The sequence below is a fragment of the Filicampus tigris genome, chromosome 14 (assembly GCF_054856515.1).
Source record: "Filicampus tigris isolate MCC_2025a chromosome 14, RoL_Ftig_1.0, whole genome shotgun sequence".
In the NCBI taxonomy this organism is placed as follows: domain Eukaryota; kingdom Metazoa; phylum Chordata; class Actinopteri; order Syngnathiformes; family Syngnathidae; genus Filicampus; species Filicampus tigris.
Window position 1 is genome coordinate 24212237 of NC_141230.1, and position 13785 is coordinate 24226021.

General features: G+C 44.8%; 1 protein-coding gene across 1 annotated transcript in view; it reads left to right on the forward strand.

Annotated features, from left to right (window-relative positions):
* The window catches only part of ttn.1 (titin, tandem duplicate 1), a 156179-nt gene that overhangs the window by 54399 nt on the left and 87995 nt on the right, over positions 1–13785 (forward strand). The window contains 21 exon segments of the mRNA XM_086052164.1: positions 114–164; positions 371–769; positions 2010–2288; positions 3186–3455; positions 3535–3674; positions 4352–4478; positions 4606–4872; positions 4970–5236; positions 5410–5673; positions 5744–5883; positions 5976–6102; positions 6604–6870; positions 7961–8227; positions 8723–8989; positions 9775–9914; positions 10330–10456; positions 10545–10687; positions 12343–12466; positions 12536–12802; positions 13345–13442; positions 13527–13695. Coding sequence (XP_085908290.1) covers positions 114–164; positions 371–769; positions 2010–2288; positions 3186–3455; positions 3535–3674; positions 4352–4478; positions 4606–4872; positions 4970–5236; positions 5410–5673; positions 5744–5883; positions 5976–6102; positions 6604–6870; positions 7961–8227; positions 8723–8989; positions 9775–9914; positions 10330–10456; positions 10545–10687; positions 12343–12466; positions 12536–12802; positions 13345–13442; positions 13527–13695 — 4200 coding nt within the window.

Consider the following 13785-nt stretch of genomic DNA (forward strand, 5'->3'; position numbering starts at 1 on the left):
ATTGTTGTCATCTACCATTGTCATTGTTGATGCTATTGTTGAGTGGAAGAATATGACTGTTGGAAAAGCAAAAGATGATCTTGTGACAGGAAATTTTTCCATGACTTGTCCAGATGGCAAACCAGCGGAAGAACCTCCCAAAGGACGAGGACGAGGATTTGGCGGTGAGAACTGATTTGCTTCTGCAATTTGTTTTTGTGAAATTAAAATTCTTTTTGGGATGCTCTTGTTCTTGTTTGCTCCTCTTACTTCTTTCAAAACACTCTTTGTTCTAAACTCTTCACTTTTTGGATTGATTTAATTGATACTTTTCTCCCCTCACTTTATGTTGCCCACCCAGAATCTAACATTTTTAATTCTACTCTTGCAGTGAGACTTACGCCCTCGCCCGGTGACGGCGGTCGGGGTCGAGGCCTGAGGCCCGGTGGAAAAGGCCCCTCGCCTCCAGAGGAACCTTTTGGGGGATTCAAACTCAAAGCCGTCCCGCTGAAGTTCATCAAGAAGCTGGAGGATATCGTACTTCAGGAGGCCGAGTCTATCGGCTCTTCAGCCGTGTTTGAGTGCCAGGTGTCGCCGTCCACCGCCATCACATCTTGGATGAAGGATGGCGGGAACCTGCGTGAGGGCCCCAAGTACAAGTTTACTTCAGATGGCAAGGATCGCAAGATGATGGTCAAAGACGTGCAGTTGTCAGACACTGGCGAGTACACCTGCGTCGCCAGGAATGCCGGCAAGGAAATCACCTGCACCGCTAAACTTATTGTTGAAGGTCAGCTCACAGATCTTCTCATTCTTTGAACTTTAGAGGAGAAGCACAGAAAGTTACTTATGTTCCAGAAGGTTGTTTGTGTCTTCAATTGTTCCAATGCCGTTATTTAGCCATTTTGTAATTTTCACAACAAATATCTTTACCTCAGTTCTCTTTCAATTCACCAATTGTCTGTTGGCATCTTAAAGACAATACAGTCTCAGGAGCGTAAACAGCATGGGTCTCCAAGCATCAGGCTGTGGACTGGATACTGGACCACGCAGAGTGACTGAACAAAAAATATTGTTGATCAACAGAGACTGAAAGAAGGTTGTTTTTTTTTTAAATTGAAAATCACATTCACCGGCCTGTGTCCCTGTCAAAACACTCATCACAGTCACGTTAGATGGAAAAAAAAAGCCAACAAGCTGGCAAAATTGAAAAAACAAAAACAAAGTACATGTGCTTAGAGAGCACTTTCAAAAAGGAGAACAGGCCAAATAATGACATATGGAGAAGAAATTAGATGTTATATTACAGTATAATGAGAACGAGGACAGTTGCCGGTTGCTGGCAAGCTCTGCTTAAAACTGCTTCCGTGCATTGGGCCAAGCACCTGGCGTTAAAAGACGAGGAGCCTTTTGGGTTTTTTGCAAAGAAAATCCACCCCAAGATGGGACCACCTCATTATGGAGAGACAAGCGCACACCTACCACTAAATATAGAGAGGACATTCAGATGAATGCTGGAGTAGTGACTTACATAGTTCATCCTGTCTTTTCATTTTCAGTTTCTATGCTGCTGCGTGGCACAAAACAATGACGACAATGCAAAAACAATACTGGATTGTATTGTCATAAAAATACTGTTAGCTTGGGGTGAGGCGGTCACCAACTTGATACTCTGTCGTCAGCCAGCTTTCTTGAATATCATAGGAGCTATTTGAGGGAGCAGGCACTGGTCTGAAGAAATTGTTTTCTCTTCTCATTGCAAATACATCGGTAGCATTGCACAATTTCAAGTGTCCAATCGCTCCATGTCGAGGTCCAAACCAGAAGGCAAACCTTGGGAAAATGTGATGCTCCACTGATGGCTCAAGTTTTACTTCATTTCATTCTATTTCACTCAAGTTTTAGACTTGCAGAAATCGTCCTTTTTTTTGGTTTGTTTTTTTTTTGCTTTCAAGAACATGGAGTTGTTGGTTAATTGAACATTTGTGAGCAGGAGAGCGTGCGCATTCCAAGATGTTGTTCTTGTGCAGAGCTGCCTGTGAAGTGGATCAAAGAGTTGGAAGCAGAGACATCGTGCAACAAGGGTCAGCCCATGTACCTGACTTGTGAGCTCAATAAGGAGAGGGACGTTATTTGGAAGCGGGATGGTGTCAAACTCAAGACAAAGGCAGGCAAGTTGGCCATCAATATCATCGGTTTGCAGCACGCCGTCACCATCCAGAATGCCGTGGAGGAAGACAGCGGCATCTACTCGTGTGAGGTGGACGCACCAGATGGCATCAAGACCAGCACCATCGTCAAAGTCACCGGTGAGGAACGCACCGATGGCTAACATTTAGCAACGTTGTCAAAAGTGTCCTTGAGAAGGCAGGTTGAAAAAAGGTTGAAAAATTAAAACTTCCCCTCGGCTGTCGTATACAAAGAAACAATGATGGCGTGTGCAGTCGCAGTGGCTCGCGTCTGCGCCCTATTTGTGCTACTTTTGTTTCCACAGCGCCAATGAAGGCTTTCGATTCCATTGCGTTCAAAAGGCAAGCTTCTCAGAAAGACTGTTTGAGCCTCGTTGTTGAGCTTCTTCTGAGAAGATGAGATGAGATGTCGGGGCATGACTGGGAGTCGTGTTTCTTACGTTTGTGTTTCTCCCGCGCCAAATTCATCCAAGCATGCCTTTGTGTCACGGGAACACAATCAAGATCCGCGACCCTTAATTCAGAGTTTCCCCATACTCTATTTGGATGTATATTTTGTTTCACACAAAATTGAGTACATCCCTCATATTTTTATAAATATTTTTGACGATACGCGGTTTGGATAATGGATGGATGGATGACTCCTTCTTTTCATGCTACACTGAAGAACTTTGCTACAATGTACAGTGGCCCGTGTGCAGCTTGCATAACAGTGGACATTTACTGTCCTCTCAAAATAAGTCAACGCACAAGCATCAAGGTCTAAATGGCTGGAACACCGCCAACTGAAATTGTCCAAATTGGGCCCAGTTATCCATTTTTTTCCCAACACACGTTTTGGGAATACGGGAGGAAGCCAGAGTGCCTGCAGAGTATTGACGTTTTAAAGTCGAGCGGCAGTTGACAACAGAAGTGATTTCACACTTTACACATACTTGATACTGTATAGGTGAGTAAAAAAGTAAGACTAGCGTTGAAGCATGAAATCAAATCTTGTCAACCTTTCTACGTGCTCAGAGGTGATCAAAGACTGGTTGGTGAAGCCCCTGAGGGATCAGCACGTGAAACCCAGATCGAGCGCCACCTTCAGGTGTCAACTCTTCAAAGACACGCCCAACTGGAAGTGGCTGAAAGGCGAGACGGAGCTCACGCCTTCCGACAAGGTGGAGATCAGCAAGGATGGCGTCAGCATGGTGCTCACCGTCAACAACTGTCAGCCCGACGACGTGTCCGAATACACCTTTGCTGTGGAGGACCGCAAATACGTGGCCAAACTGACTCTGGGAGGTGCGTAGGGGCCACGAGTGAAGCGCGTTTGCCTTCCGCTAGCCACCAGAATGACGACCTTTTTGATGTGCTTGTTTAGAGCGTGAAGCGGAAATCTTGAAACCGCTGTGCAGCGTGGAAGTGGTGGAAAAGGAAGAAGCCAACTTTGACACCGAAATTTCAGAGGATGACGTCATCGGGGAGTGGAAACTTCAGGGCCAAGTGCTGAGCAGATCGCCGGTAAGTCGCATCTTGGTGGCGAGATGAAGCGCCGTCCGCAAGAGAGCGCACGGGGCCGGCCGTTTTTTTGGATTGGCCTGTCGCGTCTTCTTGATGTCAAAGGTCGCTGCGGCGAATCGCTTGCATGATGATACTGTATACGAAAAGGTTTAATGAGAATTTGTCAGATTTTTTTTTCCAACAATCCATCATATATAATTTGCATATTCTGTCGCACACAATTTCCCCAAAACATTTTTTTTAAGTTGAACGTTACATGACTACAACTCACTTTTTATTTTAAAATAAATTTTTCAGAAAATGTGAACATTTGTAAACCCTGTCATTTTTATATTTAAAATTGTAAATTTGAAAGTTACAACATACTGTAAAAGTTTTTTTAAGATACATGTCAATTTTATTATGCTATCAATAACTTGTTGCTGTGTCCCCAAAAACAGCAAGCTGATTTTATTTTTCCTAAATGTGTTTAGCATATGTTGACCGTGGCATATTGAATTGCTTTTCATGATGTTTCTTTAAATGTCTTCCATTTTTCTGTTCGTGGGGCTCAGTGCAAAAAGTTTGTCTGTCCCTGCACTTGAGGGACTTTAAAAGAAGTCACGGGGTCAGCAGGTTTGGAGTCTGCTCGGTTCTGATTCTGATTCTTGGCAAACGCCATTGATCGTATTTTTCAGACATGCGATATTAAAGCTGATGGGAACAAACGTTTCCTGAGTTTGAAGAACGTTCAGTTGGATCAAGCGGGTGAAGTCTCCTACCAGGCTTTAAATGCCATCACCAGTGCCATGCTGACCATCAAAGGTATGCCCACAATCACAACCTTGCGTGTGTGTGTGCGTGTGCGTGTGTGTGCGCGTGTGTGGTGAGTGCATAAGACGTTTGGAGAGCAAACGTGTCAATAACCCAGCAAATGGTTGAAACCTCACAGAAATCGAAATGGGCTTTGTGGAGCCTCTGAAGGACATTTCCGTTCCTGAAAAGAAACAAGCTAAATTTGAATGCACCATCACCAAGGAGGTGTCCAAGGTGATGTGGTTCAGGGGCGCGGAAATCGTGACCCCAGGCCCCAAATATGAGATCATTGATGATGGACACAAACACATGCTGATCATAAACAGCTGTGAGTTTGATGACGAGTCTGAGTACACCATCGAGGTTTTGGCTCAGAAATCCACGGCTCGGCTTTCGGTGGAAGGTAAGTCCCGGGTCAACTTTAGCGTGTTTTCCGTCCCAAGCTGTGGTTCAAGCGGGGCTCCTCTTTAACGAGCGCGGCCGCTCCTACTCTATTCCAGGCTTGAGGCTTAAGATTGTTAGGCCGCTGGAGGACCAGACGGTCAAAGAAAGTAAAACGGCTCGCTTCGAGCTCGAGCTGACTCACGATGACGTACCGGTGGTCTGGTACAGAAACGAAGTCAAGCTCCATGTGAGCAGGACGGTGATCGCACACGTGGAAGGAAAGAAACATGTTCTCGAAATGAGGATGTTGACGCTCGATGATACCTGCCAGATCAAGGCAGAGGCCAAAGGAATAAGCTCACTGGCAAAGCTGACTGTCATAGGTAATGTCACACGTCTTTTCCCTCTTTCCTCTCGTGTTTCTCTTCATGGGGAAATGGGTGTGGGGGTGGATGGGGCGATTCTCTTCAGAGGACAGTGGAAATTGAGGTCCGCCGCAAGACCAATACCTTCACCGTGCTGCCTGTAAATTGATGAATCAACGATGTTGTTCCAGAGGGCGACGCCAAGTTTGTGGTGAAACTCCAAGACTACACGGCCACAGAGAAAGACCAGGTTTCTCTGGATTGTGAGCTCAACAAAGATGTCCCAGTCATTTGGTATCACGAAGAGAAGGAGATGATTGCCTCCAAGATGGTGCTGATCAAGTCCGAGGCTACTCGGAGATCTTTGGTCTTGAGGAAGGTGGAGCAAAGCAATAAAGGAAAGTACACCTGTGACTGTGGGACCGACAAGACGGTAGCCGACCTCACTGTTGAAGGTAAAACCAAACGGTTGCGTGGGTTGACTTTGTCTTGGCCGAGCGTCTTCACGTTTGGCGTCTGTGCTAGCTCGCGACATCAAGCTTGTTCGACCCATTTACGGCGTGGAGATCTTTGACGGAGAAACGGCTCGTTTCGAGGTGGAGATCTCTGAGGATGATGTCCATGGCCAGTGGATGCTGAACGGAGAAGTCCTGACTGCTTCCTCTGTGAGCACCTCTTTGGCCGACTGGTCAAATCTGATCCTTTATTGTCTTGGAGTTCCTTTGCTTAGTCAGTGGCACAATTTTTAAATGGGCAGGATGTGGACATCATTGAAGAGGGAGGCAAGCACACGCTGATCCTGTACAACTGCAAACTGCCCATGAGCGGGGAGGTGGAATACGCCGCCGGCAATGCCAAGTGTGCCACCAGCCTGAAGGTCAAAGGTGAATCAACTAGATCCCAGGGTTACACAAGTCTCTTATGCTGAAAATCCCCAAAGTGGAAGTAAGGCAACTGAAATATTCTTTGTTGTTGAAGACTTTTTGTCCTCAGAACTGAAGTTGGTTCTGTGAAATTCGACTTGAGAGTCTCCAGTATTTCTGATGTCCTGATTTATAGTATTTCAGATTTCCTGTCTATCTACACGGGGACTTCCGCTGTCTTTGTTGTGCGGATGGTTGAACTTGTTTAGAACTATAGAAGTGGAATGGATAAAAGGCATCTTCAGCCCCAAACACTAACCCCCCCAACTCCCCAAGAGTCCAGTTGCCTTCCTTCAACTTTTGCCAATTTCGCTTCCTGGATGACTGATAATCGCCGCAGACATTTGGACTGAAAAGGCATCCGGCGGTTTGGGGTCCTTTTAAGGATGCTGTCTATTCCTTAGGACTGACCCAATTGTGACGCACTTGCGCTGATTTGTCTTTCTCTTCCCGGTTGGTCAGAACTTCCTCTCAACTTCCTGACGCCACTGAGTGACGTGCAGGTGTTTGAGAAGGATCCCGCCAGATTCGAGCTGGAAGTTTCCAGAGCTCCCAAGTCTTTCCGCTGGCTCAAGGATTCGCAGGAATTGCAGAGCGATGACAAGTATGAGATAATCCAAGACGGGAACTTGTTCGTGCTGCTGATCCGCTCGGCCGCCTACGAAGACGAGTCCAAGTACTTGTTTGAGGCGGAAAACAAGAGGACCAGCGGCAAGCTGGTCATTCAAGGTGAGCCGTTGCCTTTTCCGCACTTTAAAGTCGAGCTGACGCGTGGAACACGCTTCCGCACAACCGCTCCTTCTCCACCGAACGGTACCAACTCGATCTGGCTCGTCGCTGCTCCGCTCGGTTTGACATGCCAAAGAGGATCACCTCAGTCATCATACCAACTGCTCGGACCTCACTAGATGGAAGACATATCAAATGGAAAATGAGGCACTTCCCCCGTACTCCAAGTTCACGACTGTTGACAAATATGTCATTTAGCACTTAATTTTTGCCGCTTGTGTATTGTGAGTTACGCTATCACAGCAGCTACAGCGTGAGTACAATTGTGTTTCCAGGCATTCTTCTGGAAAAAGTATAGCCCCTGGTCCGCAAATGGACCATTCACCCCATTCTTAAGTTCTGTCCACCCAGCATTTACATGTAGCATTTGGCTAAACTGTATTTGTTTGATTCATTTCTGGTCAACAATCATTTACTAATTTATTTCTTGGAAATTCATTTAGAAGTATAAATTCATTTAGAAGTATAAACATTTTACATGTACATTCAGCATTTCTTCTTCTGCGTTCACTTCTTGGTGGATTACATACATTAAATATGAATAACAATTAAAAATGAGCATGAAATTCTTTGAATAATAAAATATTTTGTTTGTTGCATTCATTTAGCGTTTTTCCCCAAAACAGAATTGAATTTATTTTATGAAGGTTTACTTATTTTGTGTTCAATTATCTCATTAGCTATGTATACATTACCATTTCTATTGAACTAAATAACGGGTTAATGAATTACAATTCAATGAATTGTAAATGATTATAATCCTTTTTAAATCGGCATGAAAGAGTATCTTATGATTCAACCCAATGCTATCAGCTAACAATGTGTGTTTACATGCGCAAATCATCTGATCGATCACCTCGACCGATGAACCGGCAGCATCTCGACAGAGCGGTTAGGGTTAGGCTAGGCTAAACTAACCCTACAAATGTCGTGCTTGTACTAACTGGCACTACTTGACCATGGAAACGTGTTCACGGGGGCTTCTGGCGTGCAGCGCGTGAGGTACTAATCCGTTGCTCTCTCACAACAGGAATCCGTTTGGAGTTTGTCAAAGCCATCAAGGACGTGACGGTGAAGGAGCGCGAAACAGCCGAGTTCAGTGTGGAGCTCTCGCACGAAAACATCCCCGTGGTTTGGTACAAGAACGACATGCGACTTCACCCCGGAAAGATTGTCCACATGACGGACCACGGCACGGTCCACACATTGGCCTTCAAGGAGGTTGCCCTTGACGACACAGCCATGATCAAGGTGGAGGCTGCCGACAAGAGCGTCAGCGCCATGCTCACTGTCATCGGTCAGTACTTCACATTGTTTTCTTTCTTATTTTTGTCGATCCAGAACAGCGGAGTAGTCAACTAGTCGAATAGCCGACTGAGGTGAACTCTCCGCCAATCATGTGTTTTGGACACGGGCACCTCGCTTGTTATCAACAGGGGGTTGGCCGGCGCATCAAAATACAGTGGTGCCTTAAGCATTGTCACACGGCAGGATAATCGGCCCAATTTTAGCCCCGAATCTCCCCTCCCGACAATCGTAGGTCGGGGCTAACTCTTGGAATTGCTCCAAAGATAATCTTAGCAGGTAATTCTGCCATGTGCAGGGGGCTCAGCAGAGTTTGGAAGTCGGCCGACAATTTTAAAATCCTGCCGTGTAAGCCACGCTTTAGGCGTGTGTATTTTTGTGAAAATTAGATCAGTGGCATGGTCAGTCAAGGTCCAGGTGTACCGAAGAAGCTTCTGTGGTGATCTATTTGCTCCATGCCAACCTCCAAAACATGTCCTTCCCTCAGAGGGCGACCTGTACTTCACTAGCAAGCTGCAGAATTTCACGGCAGTGGAGAAAGACCAAGTGAAGCTGGTGTGCGAACTGAGCAAGGCGGTGGCGGACGTCAAATGGTTCAAGGATGGGAAGGAGCTCACGCCCTCCAAGAACATCAGCCTCAGCGCCGATGGCAAAAAGCGAATCCTGATGATCCGCAAGGCCGAGAAGAGCAACATGGGAGAATATGCGTGCGACTGCAGCTCTGACAAAACAGACGCATTTCTCAAAATTGAAGGTAAGAGGAAATCTACCGCATTGTCCCTCAATAGCGGCCCGCCGGCCCCCGAGCAGTTATTCCTTCACTGTGTGATTTTGTTGCATCAGCACGTGTACATCAAGACTCATCTACATGCCAACCAAAAGGCCTCAGTGTCAATTAGGCCTAGGCGATATATAGATTTTTTTCAATTAATTCATTTTCTTCGTTGCGGAAGCTATGAAAAAAAAAAAAAGTATGAGTTTTTTCCTCTCTTTTGCTGCGCCGTGCGTTGGCACGGAGAAAAAAATCTTTGTGGCACTATAAGATTTGGATTTGAGGGTCCATGCTGTGTGTGTCAATTATAAAAGTCTCTTAAGGGGAAATTCAACAACAAAAGCAAGTTAAGGATGTTAGCCTTGAGCTAACAGTACATGTCAGATTCGTTGGAATTGAGCTAACGGATACACACTAAGAATGTTATCCTTGAGCAAACACTGCACATGAGGTTATTAGCATTGAGTTACGGATACGTGCTGCAGACGTCAGTCTTGAGCTAACAGTACAAGTCAGATTGTTAGCGTTGAGCTGACGGGTACATGCTAAGGATGTTGGCATTAAGGTCACGTAAAAGAAGGTTAGCAGTGAGCTAACAATATGTGTGAGAATTTTAGCAGTCAGGTAATACATACTTGCTATATTTATTAGCTTTTGGAAGATTCCCTAGTTGACTTTATTGTGCTTTTCCAATCAAATGTTGAAAGTTGTTGAGTGTTTTTTTTTTTTTAATCCCTGCTGACAGTCTGTCTGGTGTTTGTTCTCAGAGCGTGACATCAAGATGGTGCGTCCCCTGTACAGTGTAGAGGTCACTGAGATGGAGACGGCCAAGTTTGAGACGGAGATTTCCGAGGAGGACGTCCAAGCACACTGGAAGCTGAAAGGAGAAGCTTTGCACCAGTCCACCGTAAGTGTTCGCCTTTTATTTATGTTTGGAAATTAAGTTAAAACGGATTGAAAAGTGACTTTGACTTTTATTCCTCCTGCATTTCTTGAAAACACACTATAATAATAAGAGTTTAGAAAAGCCCCACCATATTTTTCTTTAGTGTTGTCAACCCCACGATGGAGGCAGACAACTGTAATAACTTTACATTTTGACCTTTTCTTCTTTACACTACTTTATTTCCGCTATTCGCGTAGGTTTAGAGAGCAAATCTTGACGTGAATAGCCAAAATACTCAAGTAATTCACAATTCCCCCCACCCCCCAAGTTTAGAATTGTCAGATCAATTCAACAGAGAATCAAGAGTGTTTAAGATGTTGTATTGGCCAAATAATTCAAAGACATGAAAAAAAATCCAACGTTTGGCCGCCGACAGGATGTGGAGATCAAGGCGGAGGGCCTCAAACATCTTCTCATCCTCTACAACGTACGCATGGACATGGCGGGAGGAGTGGACTTCTCGGCGGGCAATGCCAACTCAAACGCTCAGCTGCGAGTCAAAGGTGAGCGCACCAAATCAAGAGCCAATCACCGTGGGCGCTCCATTATCTGAAGAGATTGGACGCTGAGCCACGCCCTCGCTATCCCCAGCTCGAGTCATAAGCCTGCTGCAGCCGCTGAAGGACGTGACGGTGACGGCCGGGGAGACAGCCACCTTTCAGTGCGAGCTGTCATACGAAGGCATCCTTGTAGACTGGTTCCTGGCAGGGAACAAGATGGAGGCCAGCGAGCGGGTAGGACGTTGGCTATCTTTTCAAGCTTTTTTGTTTTTTGATTACCCTATTTTTTTTTTTTTCCATTTGAAGCGGTGTCAAACGTGTCAAAATGACATCTGTGCCTGTTTCATCTGTGTGGTCTGCGCTGAAGTTAAAAATAACAGTCTAATCTCTCACTGCCCCTCGTTCTTCCTAATATGGAGCTTCAGCCTCCTGGAAGTCTAAAGCCTTTTGCACAGTTTTGCCCGTCAAGCTTACTCTTGACACTGTGTGTATTCAACATTATTGCAACACACTTCTTTGAGACCTTTTCACCTGAAACCTTCATATTCATTTTAATCTTCAACTCCCTAGCTGGTAGTTCAAGTTCAACCTAAAACTCTTAAACCTTGAAGACTTTAATCTTAAACTCCTTAACTTTAAAATGAACCTAAAACTCTTAAAGACTTGAACCTTTCACCCCTTTGCCCAGTTTCCCATGCAGGGATGAAGCCTACTTCCAGATTAATCCATATTTTAAACCAGGATTCCTTGAAAGATATGGATTAAAATAGTGTCAAGACTCAACCTAGTCTTGAGTTAAATAATCTCCTGTCGTGCAGAAAGACTAGAGCTTAATCCAGGTATAAATGAAGATTTAAATGAAGCCTGGCCAGGGGCAGGTTTAACTTCTTTGCTCTACTTTACTTTGACGACATCAATGACTCTGAAAAAGACCACCACCAAGACAAAAAAGAAGATTTCTCAGAGACAGAAGTAACCCACTTGATGCATTTGATGATACATACTGCATTTTCCTGACCATTTTCGTAATCATCAATGATTTCAACTGCATTGTATTTGTACATACGAAAAGTAAAATCAAGCCAACATTAAATTAAATTTTGCCTGAAGTTGTTGGAGTGTCCTGTTTGTAACATTTTCATGTGAATTATATTTATGTTTAATTTTTGTCATTTCTGCTGCTGAGTCATGATGTTTATTTTCAATTGCCGGGTACTTTGAAATTATTTCCTTAAAACAGCATCTTCTCACGTTTAAGTTTTTATTTTTTATTTCCATTTCTCCATTCTTGATCATTGATCAAACTCGTGTTCCACACACACAGCACTAAAATTGATATTAGAAAAATTCCACCCCAGGTTTTCGGAACACACTCACCTTTGTACCACTTGATTACCTGAGTCTGAGACTCTGTAGTCTGGAACTAGTAAATCCTAATGTTCTTACATTATTATTATTGTTTTAACTGTCTGTTGTTATTGTCTTTTTTTTTTGTTTATTTTTAAAGTGCTCTATGAATATCGTTGAGTTGCGTTGAGTTAATAAATAAATACCACGGAATGGATACAGCTATCACTAATAACAACATGCCTAACCTCTAAACTCCTAACGTTTAAGTGCCGAATTTTATGTTCATGTTAGAATTAAAACTAACTTGACATACTTGAACCTTAAACTCCCTAACAGTACGTGAACTCAAATTACTTTTAGTCGTCTCGCCTTCAAGCTAAGACTGTTTGCATCAGAGCTGTCACAGCCGCCTTCTGCCGGTCAGGAGATGTGTTTTTGTCTGTTGGTCCATCTAGCCCTAACCCTAAACCTAACCCAAACAGGTATCCTTGTAACCAAACAAGAAATGCACGTGACTCTCATTGCTTTGCTGCCTGCAGGTGAAGACGCGAGCAGATGGCAGAATTCACACTCTGACAGTTCGGGACGTGAAGCTGTCGGAGGCGGGCCAGGTCAGATTGACTGCAAAGGACTTCCAGACTCAGGCTCAGCTCATTGTCAGAGGTGAAATCCTGCTGCTAGCCTCTAGTGTAATATTTGCACTCAGTGCTCATGTATGGTGTGTGCCTTCAGAGCCCGCGGTGGAGTTCACCAAGCCTCTGGAGGACCAGACAGTGGAGGAGGAGGCCACCGCCACACTGGAGTGCGAGGTCTCCAGAGAGAATGCAGAAGTTCAATGGTTCAAGCAGGGACAGGAGATCCATAAAACCAAGAAATACGAAATGATCGTCGATGGTCGAAAGAGGGCACTGATGATATACGACTGCAACCTGGAGGACATTAAGACGTACACATGTGATGCCAAGGACTTTAAGACTTCCTGCTTCCTTGATGTCATACGTAAGGACTGTTGTGGAATTTATAGAATGACAACTAATTCTTGAGCTCTGTGATGTAATAATCCAGTTAGAAACGAATGCCACACAGGGACTGGACTCCTCGCCCGCAAGCTCTCCCTGTTCCAGTTTGTCAGGACACAATTAATACAGACGTAGATGTTGTCTATGGATACTATGTCAAGGCTATGTGTGCAGTTTAGGCAAGACCACACAATAGAACCAAAAGTCCTGCAGGGTTAGGGTTAGGGTTAGGGTTAGGGTTAGGACGCAGGACGCCTAGGTATGTGGACATAACAACCACACACCTGTGGCCTTGAGAGACTACATTCTGGAACACAGGGCCGTTAGAGCACTTGTCTGTAGAAATTGTGAACCTTGAGGTTGTAAAAACGCAATACGAATGAATAACATGTAATGAATGAAATCAGGAACATAGTCATGCAGTAAATCCATAAATACAATTCCCATTACAAGGATAAAATCCTCTCCAGCATTTCAGGAGCAAAAGCTTTGGCTGACATCTGTGTCATTTTGTGCCATCAGCGCCTCACGTGGAGTTCGTCAAGCCTCTGCAAGATGTTGAGGTCAGAGAAAAAGAATCTGCCAAGTTTGAATGTGAAGTATCCCGAGAGTCCGCCAAGGTTTGAATCGTCATGAAAAGTTTGCTTTACTGATAATGGCTTTCACACCCACTGAGCAACATTTGCCCAAATGTGATCCCGCAGGTTTGCTGGTTCAAGGATGGCTGCGAGATAAGAAGAGGAAAGAAGTACGAGATATTGGCCAAGGGGGTTCAGAGGATCCTGATCATCCACAAGTCTGTGATGGATGACGAGGCGGAATATGAGTGTGACGCTAGGACATCTAAGAGCTCCGGCATGCTGACTGTCATTGGTGAGGCTTCCTCTCAGGCATCCGTTCCTTGATGGATTCTCTTCAATGTGATTCCCATCTTCAGTTTACTGTGTGGCAAGAAAGTAGCAA